Source organism: Heloderma suspectum, chromosome 2 (assembly GCF_057233095.1).
Source record: "Heloderma suspectum isolate Gila_16-S chromosome 2, 16-S_ref, whole genome shotgun sequence".
Lineage (NCBI taxonomy): Eukaryota > Metazoa > Chordata > Lepidosauria > Squamata > Helodermatidae > Heloderma > Heloderma suspectum.
In genome coordinates, this window is record NC_139459.1 from 232,552,980 (window position 1) to 232,571,074 (window position 18,095).

Consider the following 18,095-nt stretch of genomic DNA (forward strand, 5'->3'; position numbering starts at 1 on the left):
ATTCCAAATGTGCCCACCGATGTAGAAGGTTTGGTCAGAACTGAAACGTGTTAACTTCACGTGCTAGCAGAAAGAGCATATTTGCATTTTCAGTACCCCACCCAGCCCTTTCCAAGATTGCCACATCATGGTGTCCTTTGTGCAGCCTCCAGCTTGTTGGGAAATACCTGTGTAATTTCCAAGCTTTATTTAAAGATTAAATGTTATTTACACATGGAAACTGCTTTGCCTTTAGTGTTTTGCATAGAAGAACTGTGTTATCATTGTTTGCAAATGTGAATAGAGGGGAAAGGGTCTTATTTTTGTAGCGGATCACACATAACTGGTTCTTCCTGGGGGAACCCCCTGGATTATCCTAATCTCTATGGTTAGAGTATCAAGTGGTGCTAAGAACCCATCACACCAGTGGATTTGAACAAAAGCTTTGGACAATGCGTGTGCCCCCTGCCTGCTTCCTGCACTGAGCATGCATCTTGAGCAATCAAGGACATTTCCTGAGAACATTTTGCAAGGTGTGTTCCTGTCGTGGACGGGAGATGTATATACAGTGGGAGTGGACTAAAAACACTTGAAATACGAGAGATTTTGCAACTTTTGCTTTATTTAAGGTTGGGTAGTTCGCTCTGTGAGTGAAAAGACTTGAAAGATATTTGTTGCTCTTGAGGGTGAGTATGTGCTTCTTTTTGACAAGGGTATGTGTGTGATAATGGCAGGCAGGCTTCTGAGCCCTTGGGTACATATTCCAAGTAAGTCTGCAATCCTGTACCTACCTACCTGGGAGTAAGCCTCATTTAATGCAATAGGACTTACTTCTGAGGACATATGTATAGGATTGCACTGTAGGGCTGTCAATGGAAATTTGCCAGAAATTCATAAATTGATTTATATGAATTCATTGATTTCCATTCATCCTTCTTCATGATGATTGATTGAATCAAGCTTGTGACTAGCTTGTCTCTAGTGGATTAAATTGATTAAACAGGTAAAGGTGTCCCCAACCAGTCGTGTCCGACTCTAGGGTGTGGTGATCATCTCCGTTTCTAAGCCGAAGAGCCAGCGCTGTCGGAAGATGCTTCCGTGGTCATGTGGCCGGCATGACTGAACACCGAGGAGCACGGAACGCTGTTACCTTTCCTGCCGAAGCGGTACCTATTTATCTACTTGCAATTTCTTGCTTTCGAACTGCTAGGTTGGCAGAAGCTGGGACTGAAGACAGGAGCTCACTCCATCACGCAGCACCAACTAAAATCTCAGTAAAGGTGATGTTTTGAAAACACTGAATTAAGTATTTGTAATTCTTCTTTTGAGTTTGCTAAAGATTCAGATTGGACATGGCTAGCAAAATCATCTTAAATTTACTTCAAGTAACATGAATGTTGTGTATGTACTTTAATTATTTACAGCATCTATACGCCACTCAATAACAGTGTTCTCTGGGCAGTTTATAATCATCTAACAGACAATAACAATCAATAAATCAATAAAAAGCAACATACAAATTTCAGCGGCAGCCTGTAAAAGAGTATAAGATGTAACTGCATCAATAAAAGTACAAAGCAGATCTAAAATATAGTATACACAGTATGTATATAGTATGTATACAAAGCATATAGTATGTAATACCCAAAATGCAGAGGTCTAAAATGCCTAGAAAAATAAAAAGGTAATCAATAGGCATCAAAAAGAGTATAAGGGTGCAAACCTATGCATGTTTAGACAGAGAAAAGTCCTACAACTCCCAGCATTCCCCAGCCAGCAAAGCTGGCTGGGGAATGCTGGGAGTTGTAGGACTTTTCTCTATCTAAACATGCATAGGATTGCACCCTAAAGGAGATCCCAGGCAAGGCTGTCTGAGAAGGCATTCCAAAACAGGGGTGCCACCTCTTTTCCCAGTAGCCATTTGCTGCGTCTTACTTGGTGGAGGCACCCAGTAAAGGTCCTCTGAAGAGTGTCTCAGGGTCAGGGACATGTGGGAGGAGACCATCCTTCCAGGAGCCTGCAAATAGGAAGGTCCCCTAAGATGGGGGATACGTGGCTCAACCACACTACAAGCGAGAAGGATCTTGGAATTGTTGTCGATCACAAGCTGAATATGAGCCAACAATGTGATGTGGCTGCAAAAAAGGCAAATGCTATTTTGGGCTGCATTCATAGAAGCATTGCTTCCAAATCCCGGGAAGTACTAGTTCCCCTCTACTCAGCACTGGTTAGGCCTCATCTGGAGTACTGTGTCCAGTTCTGGGCACCACACTTTAAGAAGGATGCAGACAAACTGGAGAGGGTTCAGAGGAGGGCAACAAAGATGATCAGGGGACTGGAAACAAAGCCCTATGAAGAGAGACTGAAAGAACTGGGCATGTTTAGCCTTGAGAAGAGAAGACTGAGGGGAGATATGATAGCACTCTTCAAGTACTTGAAAGGTTGTCACAGAGAAGAAGGCCAGGATCTCTTCTTGATCATCCCAGAGTGCAGGACACGGAATAATGGGCTCAAGTTACAGGAAGCCAGATTCCGGCTGAACATCAGGAAAAACTTCCTGACTGTAAGAGCAATACGACAATGGAACCAATTATCTGGGGAGGTGGTGGGCTCTCCCACACTGGAGGCCTTCAAGACGAGGCTGGACAGCCATCTGTCAGGGATGCTCTGACTTGGATTCCTACATTGAGCAGGGGGTTGGACTCGAAGGCCTTGTAGGCCCCTTCCAACCCTACTATTCTATGATTCTATAAGACTCGGGGGGGGGGGGGGGCGGTTTGTTGCTGTCATGGACTGACATGGCCAGCTCTCTGGAATATCTTTAGGAAAGCATGAAGGAGCTACGGCGCTATCTTTATGAGAGTAAAGTTGCTGAGGGTTGCCTTCACCACTTGTGCCACTGGCAATCCTAGGTGTAACACTCAAAATGTTCATTTTTTGCTTCTGCATCTGCTAAACTGCATCACATCTTAGATCTGCTTATTTTACCAAATGTACTTATTTTTTAAAGTAATTTTAAATGCTTTTGTAAGTTTCCCACATAGACTGTATTTATTTTATCATTTTCTCTGTAGCCACAACTTTGGGTTTCATTGACCAGGCTTTGACCCTCTCCAGCAGCGCAATCTTTTTCTCTTTCCCTCTAATTTTCCTGTAAAACAACGACAGTAACACTGAGATTGAGGAAAAGTTCTGAGAAACTTGAAAGCTAGGTTACTGCTTCCTGATTTTTAGTTGGTCCTAATATTCTGTTCCTGTATCTTCTGTTGGTTTCTCATGAACTTTACTTCTGTGTCCCTGTCCTCCAAAGACCAGTTATGTACTGACTGCAATTTTTCTTCTGCAGGAATTTTTCTTCTGCTATGATGAAAGTCACATTATTCCTCCTGTTTGCTACATTAGTTTCTGCAAAATACGCAAGTGCTCAGTCATGTGTGATTGATAGTGTGCTTGACCTGAAGATCAAGGCATCAGTTGACGCCATAGGTATTTTACTCTGGGGCATGGGACCCTGTATAATGCTTGAAACTCTGTGTCCCATTGACTTTCTAAAATTCCCATTTTCTCTTTAGATAGTCTGCTTCCAACAAAATGTCATGGTGCTTGACAGACCAGAATTGTTACCAAAGTGGTACTCTGAATCAGCTTTCTCAGGGGTGTTGAATCTCAGACCCGCGGGCCAAATCCAACCTGCCTGAGCTCCCAATCTGCCCCTCCAGGGTTCCTCAACCGGCTATGCCCCGTTCCCCTCTCCCTCATTCACTGAGCATTTGGTGATTTCCCACCTTCCTGTGGTTTCCCCCATTCTAAAAGCTTTAAACGCCCCCCCTCCCGTGTAATTACTGGCAGCAAGACCTTTAAGCTACAATAGGGTGGCATTTTTGCCCCACCCCCTTTTCCTTTTGGCCTCGCCTACCACTGGCATGTGGCCTCTGGGAACTTCTCAGAAACTGAATTCAGCCTTCGGGCTGCAAGAGGTGCCACATCCCTGCTGTCAAGTACAAAGGGCCATGAACCTCTGGTTCCCCCTCTAGCCCAGATCAGAAACGCCCTAAAGTTATTGCTAGGTCACGTTCACTCATGTGTTTAGTGGAGTTTGTTTCTGAATTGAGAAACTCATCCCAGTGGTTTTTAGATAGACAGACAGACAGACAGATGCGCACCAAACAGGACTAGCTGTAACAGGTAGAAGTACAACAAGGTCTCAAATAGACAATGGACCAACGTATTTGAAAAAACACAGCCAGGTGTGGTCACAATACGATAGCAAAAAAAAATTCTGGGTAGCAAGCATGTAACTGTGACAATACTGCAAATACAGAGGCAAAGTAGATAATAGACGATTAGTAAACTTGAGAAATACAGACAGTGTGACATCTACCATGGGAAAATAAGTGATTTAAACAATTAGTGATAATGAATAATATACATTTACCTTGCAAGTACAATTTGAAAATATCTCTTAATATTAACAATAGTAAATTTTGCCTCTGTGTTTGTAGCATTGTCATATCTACATTCTTCCTACACAGAGTTTTCTTTGCAATTAATGATATTGTGACCACACCTGGCTGTGTTTTTCAGATACGTTGGTCCATTGTCTGTTTGAGACTTTGTACATCTACCTGTCACAATAGTCCTGTTTGGTGTGCATGTGTCTACCTTTCATATATATCAAATTAATTCTTATCTCGAGTGTCCTTGTTATATTGAGGGTCCGTTGATCCATTTGGCTCTCTTCCCTGAGGGCTCTTCTCCTTCTTCCTTTTGCTCAGAACCCTGCTGGTCATATCCTGAGACCTGATTTCTCCCTGGAACGTGTCCAGAGAGAGGGCACGCCCCGTGAGATCAGACCCAGAGCTGTTCCAGGCGTGAGCTCCTTCGGGTCTAGGCAGAGTTCTGTGGCGAGGCAACCTGAAGGCAGCTAATCAGCCCGGCTTGACACAGATTCTCCTAAGAAAAATGGCAACCTCTTGCAACTAAAATCCTACATTTTAAAACAATTTACACAAAAGAAATGGCACTACAACCTGCTCAAAACTTGAAAAACCTGCTCCTTTTACTGGGCATGGCTGTACTTGCCAGAAACAAAATACCTGCTTTTGCTTTCTGCTGTAGCCATTTCTTAGCCAAAATATGACCTTTGACCCAAACAACTGTCTTAAGGACATGTGTCAAGGCCGCTAGGTTGCAACACTAAGAACATGGTGCAAGTCTGACCAGGTACTATGGAAGGTTTTGCTCAATGTTCTGTGTTAATTTATGTTTTGCTTAATCTTGGCCCCTTCCTTTGCCTTGGGGCATGTATTTTGGGGAGTCTATTGGAAGCTGGATTGCTCAGTCTAGTCATGCATACATGACCAATCTTACCGCATTCCTGTGCTTTCCCGCCTCATTGATGCTGCGGGTTAAAACATCTAGCTTATTGGCCTTGCTTCAAGATGGAATCTGTACTGTTCACTCTGAGTGAGATACATCGTAACAAGAGCAGCAAGAACAAATCTTCCCTTTGAGCAAGGATAGAGTATGGGAATAGTAACTCCTTATCTCATCTTGCAGTGTCCAACACGGTGTCCAAGGCCCAGCTGGTTTGCCGAAGTGTAACAGCCCGTGGTACCGATGTCGCCTGCCCATCAGGTGAGACATTCTGCCATTCTGGGACAGGTGCCCAGACTCTCCAAATTAGGAGCTGGGACATTGGGGGCAAGAAGAGGATGCAGTTTGGGGTAGAGGTCACACACATTTCCAGGGAGGTCTGCTTGCTATGTCCATACTAAACATGGGCACAAAATGCAAGCTAAGCTGAAGTGCTGCAGGAACCTGGCTGGCTTGCTTAGCTTGATCATCCACACAGTTCTGAGCACTTAAAGCTCAATGGCAATGGTGCCAGCTGTCATAGAATCATAGAATAGTAGTGTTGGAAGGGACCTACAAGACCATCGAGTCCACCCCCCTACTCAATGCAGGAATCCAAGTCAAAGCATCCCTGACAGATGGCTGTCCAGCTTCATGTTGAATATCTCCAGTGTGGGAGACCCAGCACCTCCCTAGGTAATTGGTTCCATTGTCGTATTGTTCTAACAGTCAGGAAGTTTTTCCTGATGTTTAGCTGGAATCTGGCTTCCTGTAACTTGAGCCCATTGTTCCGTGTCCTGCACTCTGGGATGATCAAGAAGGGATCCTGGCCTTCCTCTCTGTGACCACCTCTCAAGTACTTGAAGAGCGCTATCATATCTCCCCTCAGTCTTCTCTTCTCAAGGCTAAATATGCCCAGTTCTTTCAGTCGTTCCTCATAGGGCTTAGTTTCCAGTCCTCTGATCATCTTTGTTGCCCTCCTCTGAACCCCCTCCAGCTTGTCTGCATCCTTCTTAAAGTGCGGTGCCCAGAACTGGACACAGTACTCCAGATGAGGCCTAACCAGTGCTGAGTAGAGGGGAACTAGTACTTCATGTTTTTTGGAAGCCATACTTCTATTGATGCAGCCCAAAATAGCATTTGCCTTTTTTGCAGCCACATCACATTGTTGGCTCATCTTCAGCTTGTGATCTACCACAGTTCCAAGATCCTTCTCGCTTGTAGTGTTGTTGAGCCACATATCCCCCATCTTGTAACTGTGCATTTGGTTTGTTTTTCCCGGGTGCAGAACTTGGCATTTATCCCTATTCAATTTCATTCTGCTGTTTTCAGCCCAGCGCTCCAGCCTATCCAGATCACTTTGAATTTTGTTTCTGTCTTCCAGGGTATTAGTCATCCCACCCAATTCTGTGTCATCTGCAAAGTTGATAAGCACATAATTCCTATGTGTGGGTATCCTCCACCCCGTAGTGGCTGAACTGCTCATCTGCCTGCCCCTCTGACTTCTCCTTTCCACCCCTCAGGTTTCACGCCCACTGGATGTGCCTGTGGGATGGGCTGTGGCTCCTGGGATATCCGCGGTGGCACCACCTGTCACTGCCAGTGTTCCGGAATGGACTGGACGTCTGCGCAATGCTGCCAAATTGCTCTTGGTCACTAACGGCTCCTCAGCTGGATGCTGGCTTGTTGGCTCCAGCTTTTGTGCTCAATAAAGAGGCATCTCCACTGCCTGTTGCTTGGCTTTTCCCAGTGCCTGTTTGGAGTGGCGGCTCAGCTGTGTAGAGGCTAGAAACAGGGGCTGCTGCAGACTGCTGAACCAGCAGGGTCAGCGCTGTCCCCTCAAACCGTTTGCAAGCCTTTGGCTCTCTCCTGCTCGCGCAGGCCCCTCTGCGCAACTCGCGCACTGTAGGGTGACCTGTTCTCCTTGGCCAGCAAAGCCTTGTAGCCACAAGTCCATATCGTATATGGGGAGGGGGAAGGTGAGGGGAACTTGTTCAGGGTCACAAAGGTCTCTAGCTGCACTGAGAAAGAAGGGGGGGAGTACCTTGTTTGAGGGAACTCTAAGGATTGCAGAAGTACCAAAAAATAGAATCCCAGAGGGGCAGGTCTCAACCCAAGTCAGCACGAGGAGTCCTAAACATGCACAGTGGGCACTAGAGCCCACGAAATGTTGAGTATTCATTGGAAAGGACAGAAAACTGGAGGTAGAGAGGGAAGAGCGGATTGGCTTGCTTGAGCTCCGAAAGCTTATAGGGTGCTCTTTCCCCAGTAGCCATTTGATACATCTCACTTGGCAGAGACACCCAAAGAGAGAGCCACGCTGGCCACGGTACAGGTGATCTCCTGAACACCCCCTCCCCAGTGCCTGCCTCTGTGCTGCAGAAGGACCCTCACCAAGCCTGGCATGCTCTCTGAAGATCCACACTGACCGCTTTCTGGCCAACATAGCTCTACAGAGATCCCCCACCCTCTGACACATGCTTGGAGTGGCTGCCCATTCTCTTTTTTGTCCAGAGCAAAACAGAGGGTGGGAGGCTGCCCTGGAGAGGCCGGCCTGTCTGCCACTCTCTCATGTGCCCAGTGGGGCTCCACAGAGCATCTGCTGGCATTGCCCAGTGGGCAGGTACTCCAGAGAGTCCTCCCCCACTGCTCCCAAAGCCAAACCGGGTGAGCGGCTGGTGGGGCTCTCTCTCGAGCACCTGCTGGGGACAGTGATGGGCCCTCCTGGTGGGGGGGAGCAGTGCAATTCACTGGTCCTCCCACTCTACTGCCTAAAGCAGGGGCTTCACACTGCTTCATGGGTGGGCCGGTCCTCAAACAACAGGAGTGGGTTCAGATTGGCCATTTACGCATCGCTAGATTGAGCAGTTCAGTTTCTAATGGATGCTCCGAAAACATGTCCCCAGTTAAGAGCAGAGGGGTGAGATTGGGCAAAACAGGTGTGCACATAATAGAGAGAGCAATTCTGCCCAAATACCTAGTCAGACTTGTATCCTCTTCCTACTGCTTCCTTAAAGCGTGTCTTTAAGAGAGTTGTTGGCATGAAAGGTCACCTTTTGTTATGCGGGATGGAGTGAGCAGGGTCAGCCCTCCCACAAAGGAGGTGGCTGACTGGGAGGAGCAAGGAATTCTGCACCACCCCCCACCCCCCACCCCGCCAGGAAGACTCCACACAGCTGCGGTGCTAGTGGGCACTCCAGAGATCTCCGAAAGGCTCTCTCCAAACCGGAAGAATGGGCATCCAAATGGCAAATGCAGTCACTGTAAGCAAGTGTGAAATGATGCACATTGGGGCAAAAAATCTCACCTTCAAGTATGGCCTGATGGGATCTGAGCTAGTGGGGACCGACTGGGAAAGAGATCTTGGGGTTGCGGTGGACAGCTCAGTGAAGATGTCGACCCAGTGTGCGGCTGCTGTAAAAAGTGCAAACTCCATGTCAGGCATAACTAGGAAAGGAATTGGGAATAAGACTACCAATATTTATTAATTATTTTTAATGTATTTTCGATATTTATATACCGCTCCACATCAAAGATTTTGGAGCAGTGAACAACAAGATAAAATAATAAAACACCATATTTAAACAATCAAAACATTTAAAAACAAAAAATAAATATCATACTGTCCTTATATAAAACTATGGTGCAGCCACACTTACTGTGCACAGTTCTGGTCACCACACCTAAAATGATATTGTAGAGTGGGAAAATGTGCAGAAAGGGGCAACTAAAATGTTCAAGGAGCTGGAGCAACTCCTCTGTGAAGGAAGATTACAAGATCTGGGTTTAGCTTGGAAAAAAGGAGCATAAAGGGAGACATGATAGAGGTGTACAAAATTATGCATGGTGTGGAGAACATGCATAGGGAGACATTTTTCTCCCTCTCATAATCCTAGAACCCGGGGTCATCCTCTGAAGCCGATTAATGGGAGATGAAGGACTTCTTCACACAGCACATATTCAAACTATGTAATTCACTTCCACAAGACATAGTGATAGCCACCAATTTGGATGGCTTTAAGAGGGGGTTAGACAAATTCCTGGAGGAGAAGGCTATCAATGGTTACTAGTCTGGATGGCTCTATATGACCTCCAGTATCAGAGGCTGTATGTCTATGTACAGCAGTCTCTGGGGAACATGGGCAGGAGGGTGCTGTTACACTCATGTCCTGCCTGTGGGTTTCCCAGGGGCAGCTGGTTGGCCACTGTGTGAACAGAATGCTAGACTAGATGGACCCTTGGCCTGATCCAGCAGGGCTCTTCTTATGAGTCCTGCCAGCCCTGCTCACCTGCTGCCCACCCCCTGTTTCATTCTGTGCGGCTTCTCAGAGCAAGACAGAAGGTGGGCTGCCGCTGCTCTGGATGAGCCTGGTTACTCCATCAGAGTGAGCCAGATGGCAGTGTGGGCTCTGTGGAGAGTCATGTTGGCTGGAAAAGCAGCTGGCCTGGCTCCTCAGAAGTGCCCGGATTCAAATGCCTGGCTCTGAGGAGGTCTGTTTGTAGGGTCAGAGAGGTGTCCCAGGAAATCACCCTTGCTGCAGGCTCTCTCTGCCACCTGATCCTCCATTTAGCCAGCTGTCCTACTGTGGCTGAATCAGACACAGCAGTAGGACAAATTACAGGGCAATCCAAAAGGCAAGGCACGAAAGCAGGCAAATGGTCAAACACAAAGGTTTCAGTCCAGTAGGGGATCAGGCTAAAGGAGGAGTGGTCAAGATACAGGCAAAGGTCAAAGCACAGTTAACCAGTCAGATACAATACATACTACAGAACCAGAGTCAAGCAGGAGTCCAAGGCTCATGAGCCTAGAAGTTCAATCACAAGGCAAGGTCAACACTACAATATGCTAGTAGAACTATGTTGTTCCAGCATTGGCTAGGCTGAAACTAAAGGCCTATATAGGCAGAACCCACCTAGGGCTCAGCTGCTTTGCATTGCAGGTGCTCTGGCAAAAGTCCTACTTCAGAGGAAAGCCTAGCTCCTGAGGAGTCCTTTCATCTGGGGAATCCTCCTTTGTAATGAAGCACTTCTTCTCAAAGGAGCCCTACTGGCCTGCCTCAGAGATGGCAGTGGTCTTAGGGGACAGGTGGTCACCCAGCCTCGGCCTCAGAGGTGGAGCTCCCTTCCTCCTGTGGGGATGAACCTGCAACCATCTCCCTTGCGGGCCCAGGCTCCCACAGCTCTCCTGGCATAGGTGGCTCCTTCATGCTATCTGTCTCTGGGAGCTCCAGCTCCTCCTCAGAGGATGATTCTTCCAGCAGGAGCATGGCACCAGAGCTAATGGAAGACAGGCGGCTGCTCCAAAGGACAAGTATCTCAGGAGATCACCCGCTGCAGCCTTGGACACCTCTCCAGTCAATGCCTGGCTCTGAGTAGGGCCTCCTTACTTCATGTGAGTGCACACAGTCCCTATGCGGATTGGGACAGTGGCATGGGAGGGGGGGATTTAAGTTTCCCCACTCCCATTTTCATGCGGAAATTCCACATATACTGGGGGGGGGGGTAAAAAAAGAAAAAGAAAAAAGCAGGTCTGGCTTTTGAGACTTTTTTTCTATTTTAAGCCCCTCATGGGGGAGGGGATTTCTGCATGAATAGAGGGGAAGCTTAAATCCCCCCCCATCACTATGGTCCCAATCTGAATTCAGGCTGTATGGACTTACACATAAGTAAGTAAGGTGGTTAGCAGAACATTTCGTTTGCCCTCAGAGTCAGGCATTTCAGAAGCATGACTCAAGAGCTCCACTGGCTGTTCTCTCTGGCAAGCGTGGCTCTCAGAGCCCACCCCTGCTCTACTCAGAGTTCTTGGAGTGGCGGCTGCCTCTTCTTCTGTGACTGCTGGGGTTGGGTGGGCCGTGGCTGCGGGGGGGGGGGGCAGGCATAGCTGCTGTGGTGGCTGCATGGGAGGGTGCTGCAGTGGCCTTTCTTCTGTTTGAAGTGGCATGACAGCTTGCACCACCACTGGGAACTAGTAGGGAAGACCAGTGGGCCTTTTGTTCCCTACGAGTACCACCATCACACATAACTGGAGCCCATTCTTGTCAGTGGGAGCAAAATTGTCATATAGGTTGTGACGTCATAGCCCTTGTCTGAACTGAATAAAACCTCACAGGTTTGGGCAGTCTGAGTTACTCACCTACCAGGGATAAGGTGCTCTGCTGCTGCTGGAATCACTCAGAGTCTCTCCTCTAAGAGGAAAGGTGCCATGCTGAAATCCCTGGGTCCCTTACTTGCCAGAGCAAGGTGCCATCACTGGGTGCCTGACCTCCCTCAGGGCTGGCACCAGACTTTTGTGTGTCCTCAGGCATACCACCACTGAAGGCCCCCACCCACAACCCCTCCTCCTCTTCCTCCTCCTTGCTTTCGCTGCCCCTCCACCTTGCCCCTCCCCCTTCACTCACATGTGCCACCACTGCCACCCACCCCTTCACCCTCCACCCACCCTCCACTCACCTGTGCTAGTACCACCACCACCTTCCACTCCACTTGTTCCCTCCCCCTCCCCTCCCCTGCGTGGCTGCCACCACCACCGACCCATTCCACTCTTTGCCACCTGTCACCGAATGCCTGGCTCTGCAGCCAATGCACAATAGATTCAGGTACTTTCAAAAGAGGTTTCTTTATTTCTACAATATATGAGACGACACTAATTTCCATTGAGCTGTCTCATCTCCAAGGCCAACACTAAGAGAGAGATGGGGAGAGGTTTCACTTGGGCCTCCTGCAAGAGCGAAAACTGGCAGGTTCTCAGAGTTATGTATATATCACAGCATAGCGATGGACGAAAGTCCCTTACCTCGTCCCACAGCTTTTTCGGGGTGGGGAGGCGCTTCGTTTCTCCCCCCGAAAATCCTTGGTGGGTGGGGAGGTGCCCTGCCCCCCCGCCGAAATTCTGGCCTGGGGGGAGGCGCCCCATCCCTCCCTGCCGAAGTTCTGGCCGGGGGGGAGCGCCCCGTCTCCCCGGCTGCGAAAGAAAAAAGTAAAGTAAAAAAAAAAAAGTGATAGGCTACATAAATCTTTACGTAGCCTATCACGGCTGACTATGAAAAAAAAAAAAGCATGTACGCAAATGGCGGCGCCCACGGGCGCCGCCATTTGCATTCCTTATTTGGGCACGGGTAGTCTACGTAAAGATTTACATAGACTACGGCCCTTATTTTCGCCTTAGTCTACGTAAATCTTTATGTAGACTACCCGTGCCCAAATAAGGAACGCAAATGGCGGCTGTCAGGGTGGACACTGAGCCCATAGAATCCCCGAGTAGTTCTGATTCTGAGGAAGAGCAGTCGCTCCTGGGAGAGGAGCGCGCTCCTCTTTCCCAGGGCCCACAGCTGACGGAGATTCCTCCCACCAGCATTCCTAGATTAGATAGCAGTCCAGGCAGTGACCGAGCGCGGATAGCAGACTTGGTGGACGCGCGATGCCGACGCAGAGAGCGGCGCCAAATGGAGGGCGCAGAAAGGAGGCGTAGTGCCCGGTTGGCGCGCAAACAACAGCTGCGCCCAGAGGATCCAAGGGAAAAGGGGAGGGACTCTCCCTAGTTCTTAAGTTCAGGGGTCTGCCAGTAATTCCCTTTCAAACGGGGACCAACTGTTCCAACTTAGGGCATAGGTACTCTGCTGCTCAGATCTAGTTGCTACCTGTAGAGTTGTTAAGTTGTAAAAGAAGAATAAAGCTTGGAAAGGAATTCCTTTGTCTGTGTCTGGACTTGGCTACTGGATTAGACTGAGAGAGGGCTCCAAGGAGGCCTTGACAGCGGCGCCCATGGGCACCGCCATTTGCGTACGCGCTTTTTTTTTCCCCAAAGTCAGCCGTGATAGGCTACGTAAAGATTTACGTAGCCTATCACGGCTGACTTTGGAAATCTAGCCGTGATAGGCTACATAAATCTTTACGTAGCCTATCACTTTATATATATATATATATATATATATATATATATATATATATATACACTTTACTTGGAAATGGTGGAGGTGGCGGCCGGTCGGAAGACCAGCCGCCGCCGCCGCACCGCCGCCGCACTGCCACCGGGACCCGCCGCCGCGAGGGACATTCGGCCACGGTAAGTCCCATCCCGGGGGGGGGGGGGGCATCGGAGAATTTCCCCACCAATGTCGGCGGGCCGAATGTGTTGGCATTCGGCCTACCGGAGATTCGTGGAGAAATTCTCCGACATCCCTATCTCAGCAACCCATTCTAACCCTTAATAAACTGCACTGCTGCTACAATCAATTTCACAGTCCCATCTGCATTTCCATAAAACACCAACAATATTGGACTACACTACAGAGTTAACATACACTACTCTAACACACACACCCCTGTACAAAATGGGAATAACAGCACAGGGCTACTTTGCAGGACTTGTGTAACCCACACTTTCTCAGCCACAGCCCTGCCTCTGGCACTATGGATATAATAAGAATGAACTTTATCTGCACACATTGTCAGGGTAATTTTTCGATGTTTCAAGGAAGCATGATGTAGTAGTAATGGGGGACTTCAATTTCTCCGATATTTGTTGGGAGACAAATTCTGCAAAACATGGACCCTCCAGGAAATTCCTGACTTGTGTTGCTGATAACATCTTCCTACAGAAAGTGGAGGGAGGAACTAGAGGATTGGGTATCCTTGACTTGATCCTAACCAACAGAGATGACTTAGTGGGTAAAGTAGCAGTTACGGGAACTCTGGGGGAAAGTGACCATGTTATACTTGAATTCTTGGTTCTAAAGGAAGCAAAAGTCAAGTGTAGCCAAATTCGTACCCTGGATTTTAGGAAAGCCAATTTGAATAAACTCGGAACAATGATAAGTAAGGTCCCATGGCAAGCGACTCTAATGAGAAAAGGCCAAGCTACAAAGGAAGAGTACAGGCAGGTAGCACAGAATTGCAGGGATGGCATCAGGAAGGCTAAATCTGAGAATGAGCTGAGGTTAGCGAGGGATGCTAAAAACAACAAAACGCTTTCTTCAGATACGTGCATAGTAAAAGACAGATGAAATAAATGGTGGCTCAACTATTCAATGAGGGTGGCAAAATGATAACAGATGACAAAGAAAAGGCAGAAGTGCTCAATTCCTACTTCAGCTCAGTCTTCTCCCAGAAGAGGGTCTATGACCCCCCTGGCAAAGGCAAAGTATGGGCTGAAGGGGCAGGATTGCAGCTTGAGATTGATAGGCAAATATATGGTCAAGGAACACCTAATTACTTTGAATGAGTTCAAATCTCCAGGGCCAGATGAACTGCATTCTAGAGTAATAAAGGAACTGGCAGAAGAACTCTCAGAACCATTCTATTATCTTTGAGAAATCATGGAGGACAGGTGAAGTGCTAGATGACTGGAGGAGAGCTAATGTCCCTATCTTCAAAATGGGTAAAAGGGAGGAACCTGGGAACTACAGACCAGTCAGTCTGACATCAATCCCTGGGAAAATACTGGAGCAGATTATAAAGCAATCCATCTGTAAGCACCTTGAAAACAATGTAGTGATTACTTGAAGCCAACGTGGGTTTGTCAAGGACAACTGTGGATCCACAGTTGGCTACAGAATCGGACTTAAAGAGTGCTTATCAGTGGGATCTTCTCAAACTGGAGAGAGGTAATGAGTGGGGTACCGCAGGGCTCAGTCCTGGGCCCAGTGCTCTTCAACATTTTTATTAATGACTTGGAGGAAGAGGTGCCGGGAATGCTGATCAAATCTGCAGATGACACAAAATTGGGCAGGATAGCTAATACCCTGGAAGAAAGAAACAAAATTAAAAGTGATCTTGATAGACTGGAGTGCTGGGCAGAAAACAACAGAATGACATTTAATAGGGATAAATGCCAAGTTCTGCACCCAGGAAAAAGAAACCAAATGCACAGTTACAAGATGGGAGATATTTGGATCAACAAGACTACAAGCCAGAAGGAATGAAATTGTTGTAGATCACAAGCTGAATATGAACCAACAATGCGATGTGGCTACAAAAAAGGCAAATGCTCTTTTGGACTGCATCAATAGAAGTATAGCTTCCATGTCACGAGAAATACTAGTTCCCCTCTACTCAGCACTGGATAGGCCTCATCTGGAGTACTGTGTCCATTTCTGGGCACCACACTTTAAGAAGGATGCAGACAAATTGGAAGGGTTCAGAGGAGGGCAACGAAGATGATCAGGGGACTGGAAACAAAGCCCTATGAAGAGAGACGGAAAGAACTGGGCATGTTTAGCCTTGAGAAGAGAAGACTGAGGGGAGACAGGATAGCGGTCTTCAAGTACTTGAAAGGTGGTCACAGAGAGGAAGGCCAGATCAATTCTCGATCATCCCATAGTGCAGGATATGGAATAATGGGCTCAAGTGACAGGAAGCCAGATTCTGGCTGAACAGCAGGAAAAGCTTCCTGACTGTTAGAGCAATACGACAATGGAACCATTTCCCTAGGGAGGTGGTGGGCTCTCCCACACTGGGGGCATTCAAGATGAAGCTGGACAGCCATCTGTCAGGGGTGCTTTGACTTGGATTCCTGCATTGAGCAGGGCAGGGGGTTGGACTCGATGGTCTTATAGGCCCCTTCCAATCCTATGATTCTATAAATCCATATTGCATACGGGGAGTGGGAAGGATGGGAGGGATATGTTCAGGTTCACAAAGGTCTCTAGCGGCAGCACAACTTGAACAGACATGCCAATCCTCATGGTAGTAATCAGGCTGACCTATATGTGTGCACATTGTGTAGAGAGATGGGTTAGATGTAATCCTGCAACAAATCTGGGAAGTGCTTCTGTACGGGGCTATAGGAGGGCCTGGCATTGATTCTCACATCCACCTCCTCCCCAGCTGCTTTTTCTGTATGCTTTGCCTGCTTTCTTTACACCTATAATCTCTCCACGTTGTCATAACTCATTGTGAGACTGAGACAGACAGCATATATTTTCTATTCCCATTATCCCATATATGTGGAAGGCAACCCAAATCACAACTTCAGGAATAAGTGACGTGCTTTGTCCTGGTAACAATGGGATGCGAATCACAGAACACAGAACACAATACCTGGAGTGTTGTTCACACATCATGGTGAATGTGTGTGTAGAGGGAAGAGCAAGACCGCTCCTTCCTCTTGCCTCATCTGCCCCTCCAGCATAAAGAGCATACACGTGCAAATTGTACAAGCAATGGGAGCTCAGCCTTTCCTTCTGTCCTTGGTCATGTGGGCAGGGCCCATATGTGGACAGTTTTAGTGGTGTAAGTTTTTTCACAAGTTACGCTGAACGTGTGTAGGAGGAGGGGACAAGGTCAGCAGCCATGATCCCATCCCCACTGTGCACGATCATTGTAATGTATGAACAAGACTTAGGTGGCAGACCAGTTCTGGACCATTCAACTTCAGAATGCAGCAGGAGAGGGGTGTGGGTCATATTTTCAGTGTTTCCCCACTTGAAATGCTCCCTGCCTCTCTCTGATGTACTAATATGCTAGTACATCAGAGAGAGGGTTATGTTAATCCTTTCTCTCTCGTGTGCTACGTTTCTACAGACCAGGAGCTTTTCAGCTTGGGGAGCACTGAAAAATACCACCCCTCCCTGCAAGCTGAAGTGACGCAGTCCAAACTTCCACCCTCACATTTAGTGTAATGTGTGCTCTCTGAGGGCTCCTTCAAAACGGGCTTTTATCCTGCGATTGAGATGGCTCCTTTACGGAAGTTTGCGGGCTCTTTACATGACGTAGTGACCCTGCTGTGACCCTCCCGCACTAAATGCCCTTTGTTGTGTTTTTAAATAGATCGCAGATAGTGAGCTATCAAATTACCCCATTGTGTTCCGCTTCAGAAGAGTTAAAGCTGGAAGAAGAGGAGCGGCATACAAAGGGAGCCAGTTGTGATTCTGCATTTAAAATGGAAGTAGAAAACCCCGTTTAAATGCAGGGTTTTAGGCTGGTGTAGAAATGCTCTGAGACAAGCAAAAGGCCTGTAGGGAAAAAAACAGCTTGCCCTGTTCTCTCACAGAGGGAGAAATCCTATGGGGATAGGTGGCCACCGAACTTGGAGGTGACCACCTATCCAATGCAGGGCGGGTGGAGCACGGAGGGAATCTTCTCCTCCGTGCTCCATCCTCCCTGCATTTGTGCCTAGACAGTCAATTTCTAGCTGCAGTGCTTTGGAGTGGGGGCGGGTGGGAGGCTGGACGATGCTTAGGAAGCATTGTACCAGCGCTTCTGAGGTCCCCCGCCCCCACTCCCGGGAATGCCCCCTTTTCTCCCATTCCACGCTGCTCTTACGAGCACGGAGCCAGGGACAAACCGCGCTGCCTACGAGGGGGCAGGGGAGATGGCAGGGAGGTGGTTTTCTGGGAACCAACCTCGGAGCACTGGTTCTGAGCTTAGGTCCCAGAAACTGAATAATCCTATGACCATCTAGCCCCTGTCTAGCGGCCATAGGACTGCATCCTTAGGCAGTGTTTATCTGACACGTCTTGTCAAATAAGTATCTTTGCAGGGAACTGGATTATAATTCTGAACAATTTTAGCCCATGGCACCTTCCTGACAGTTGCCAGACAAAGAGCTGTAATCGCATGGCAAGGACTCTCCATTAAGGGATGAGTTTTGCTCCTTCCCAGTGCTTCATGTTCCAGGCCGCAGCAGTTGCTGTGGAACCTCCCAGAAGTAATTGCGCCCTGTGCTGAGTGATATTTTCCCTGCATAACTGGGTCAATAACTTTTGCAATGGTAGAAACCTGGCCCAGACTAAGCACTGAGGAGTCCTTTTTATTCTGAAAAA

General features: G+C 47.9%; 1 protein-coding gene across 4 annotated transcripts; it reads left to right on the forward strand.

Annotated features, from left to right (window-relative positions):
* Window positions 1-399: 399 nt before the first annotated feature.
* On the forward strand, window positions 400-8,918 carry RETN (resistin). 4 transcript variants are annotated; one of them, XM_084838452.1, is made up of 5 exons: window positions 400-512; window positions 1,190-1,259; window positions 3,326-3,465; window positions 5,539-5,616; window positions 6,858-8,918. In XM_084838452.1, the coding sequence occupies exons 3-5, from the start codon at window positions 3,342-3,344 to the stop codon at window positions 6,992-6,994; spliced, it is 339 nt and encodes a 112-aa protein (XP_084694578.1). In that variant the 5' UTR covers window positions 400-512; window positions 1,190-1,259; window positions 3,326-3,341; the 3' UTR covers window positions 6,995-8,918. The 4 variants fall into 4 exon arrangements, with proteins under 4 accessions (XP_084694578.1, XP_084694577.1, XP_084694575.1 ...); XM_084838451.1 differs by lacking the exon at window positions 400-512 and adding an exon at window positions 602-665 and having other exon boundaries at window positions 983-1,259; XM_084838449.1 differs by lacking the exon at window positions 400-512 and adding an exon at window positions 602-665 and having other exon boundaries at window positions 1,019-1,259.
* Window positions 8,919-18,095: the final 9,177 nt, after the last annotated feature.

Excerpts from the sequence above, each read along its gene's own strand:
- RETN (XM_084838452.1), top strand. The coding sequence starts at position 3,342 with ATGATGAAAGTCACATTATTCCTCCTGTTTGCTACATTAGTTTCTGCA. Across the intron at positions 3,466-5,538 it reads GGCATCAGTTGACGCCATAG|TGTCCAACACGGTGTCCAAG; the intron begins GTATTTTACTCT and ends CTCATCTTGCAG. Across the intron at positions 5,617-6,857 it reads CGATGTCGCCTGCCCATCAG|GTTTCACGCCCACTGGATGT; the intron begins GTGAGACATTCT and ends TCCACCCCTCAG.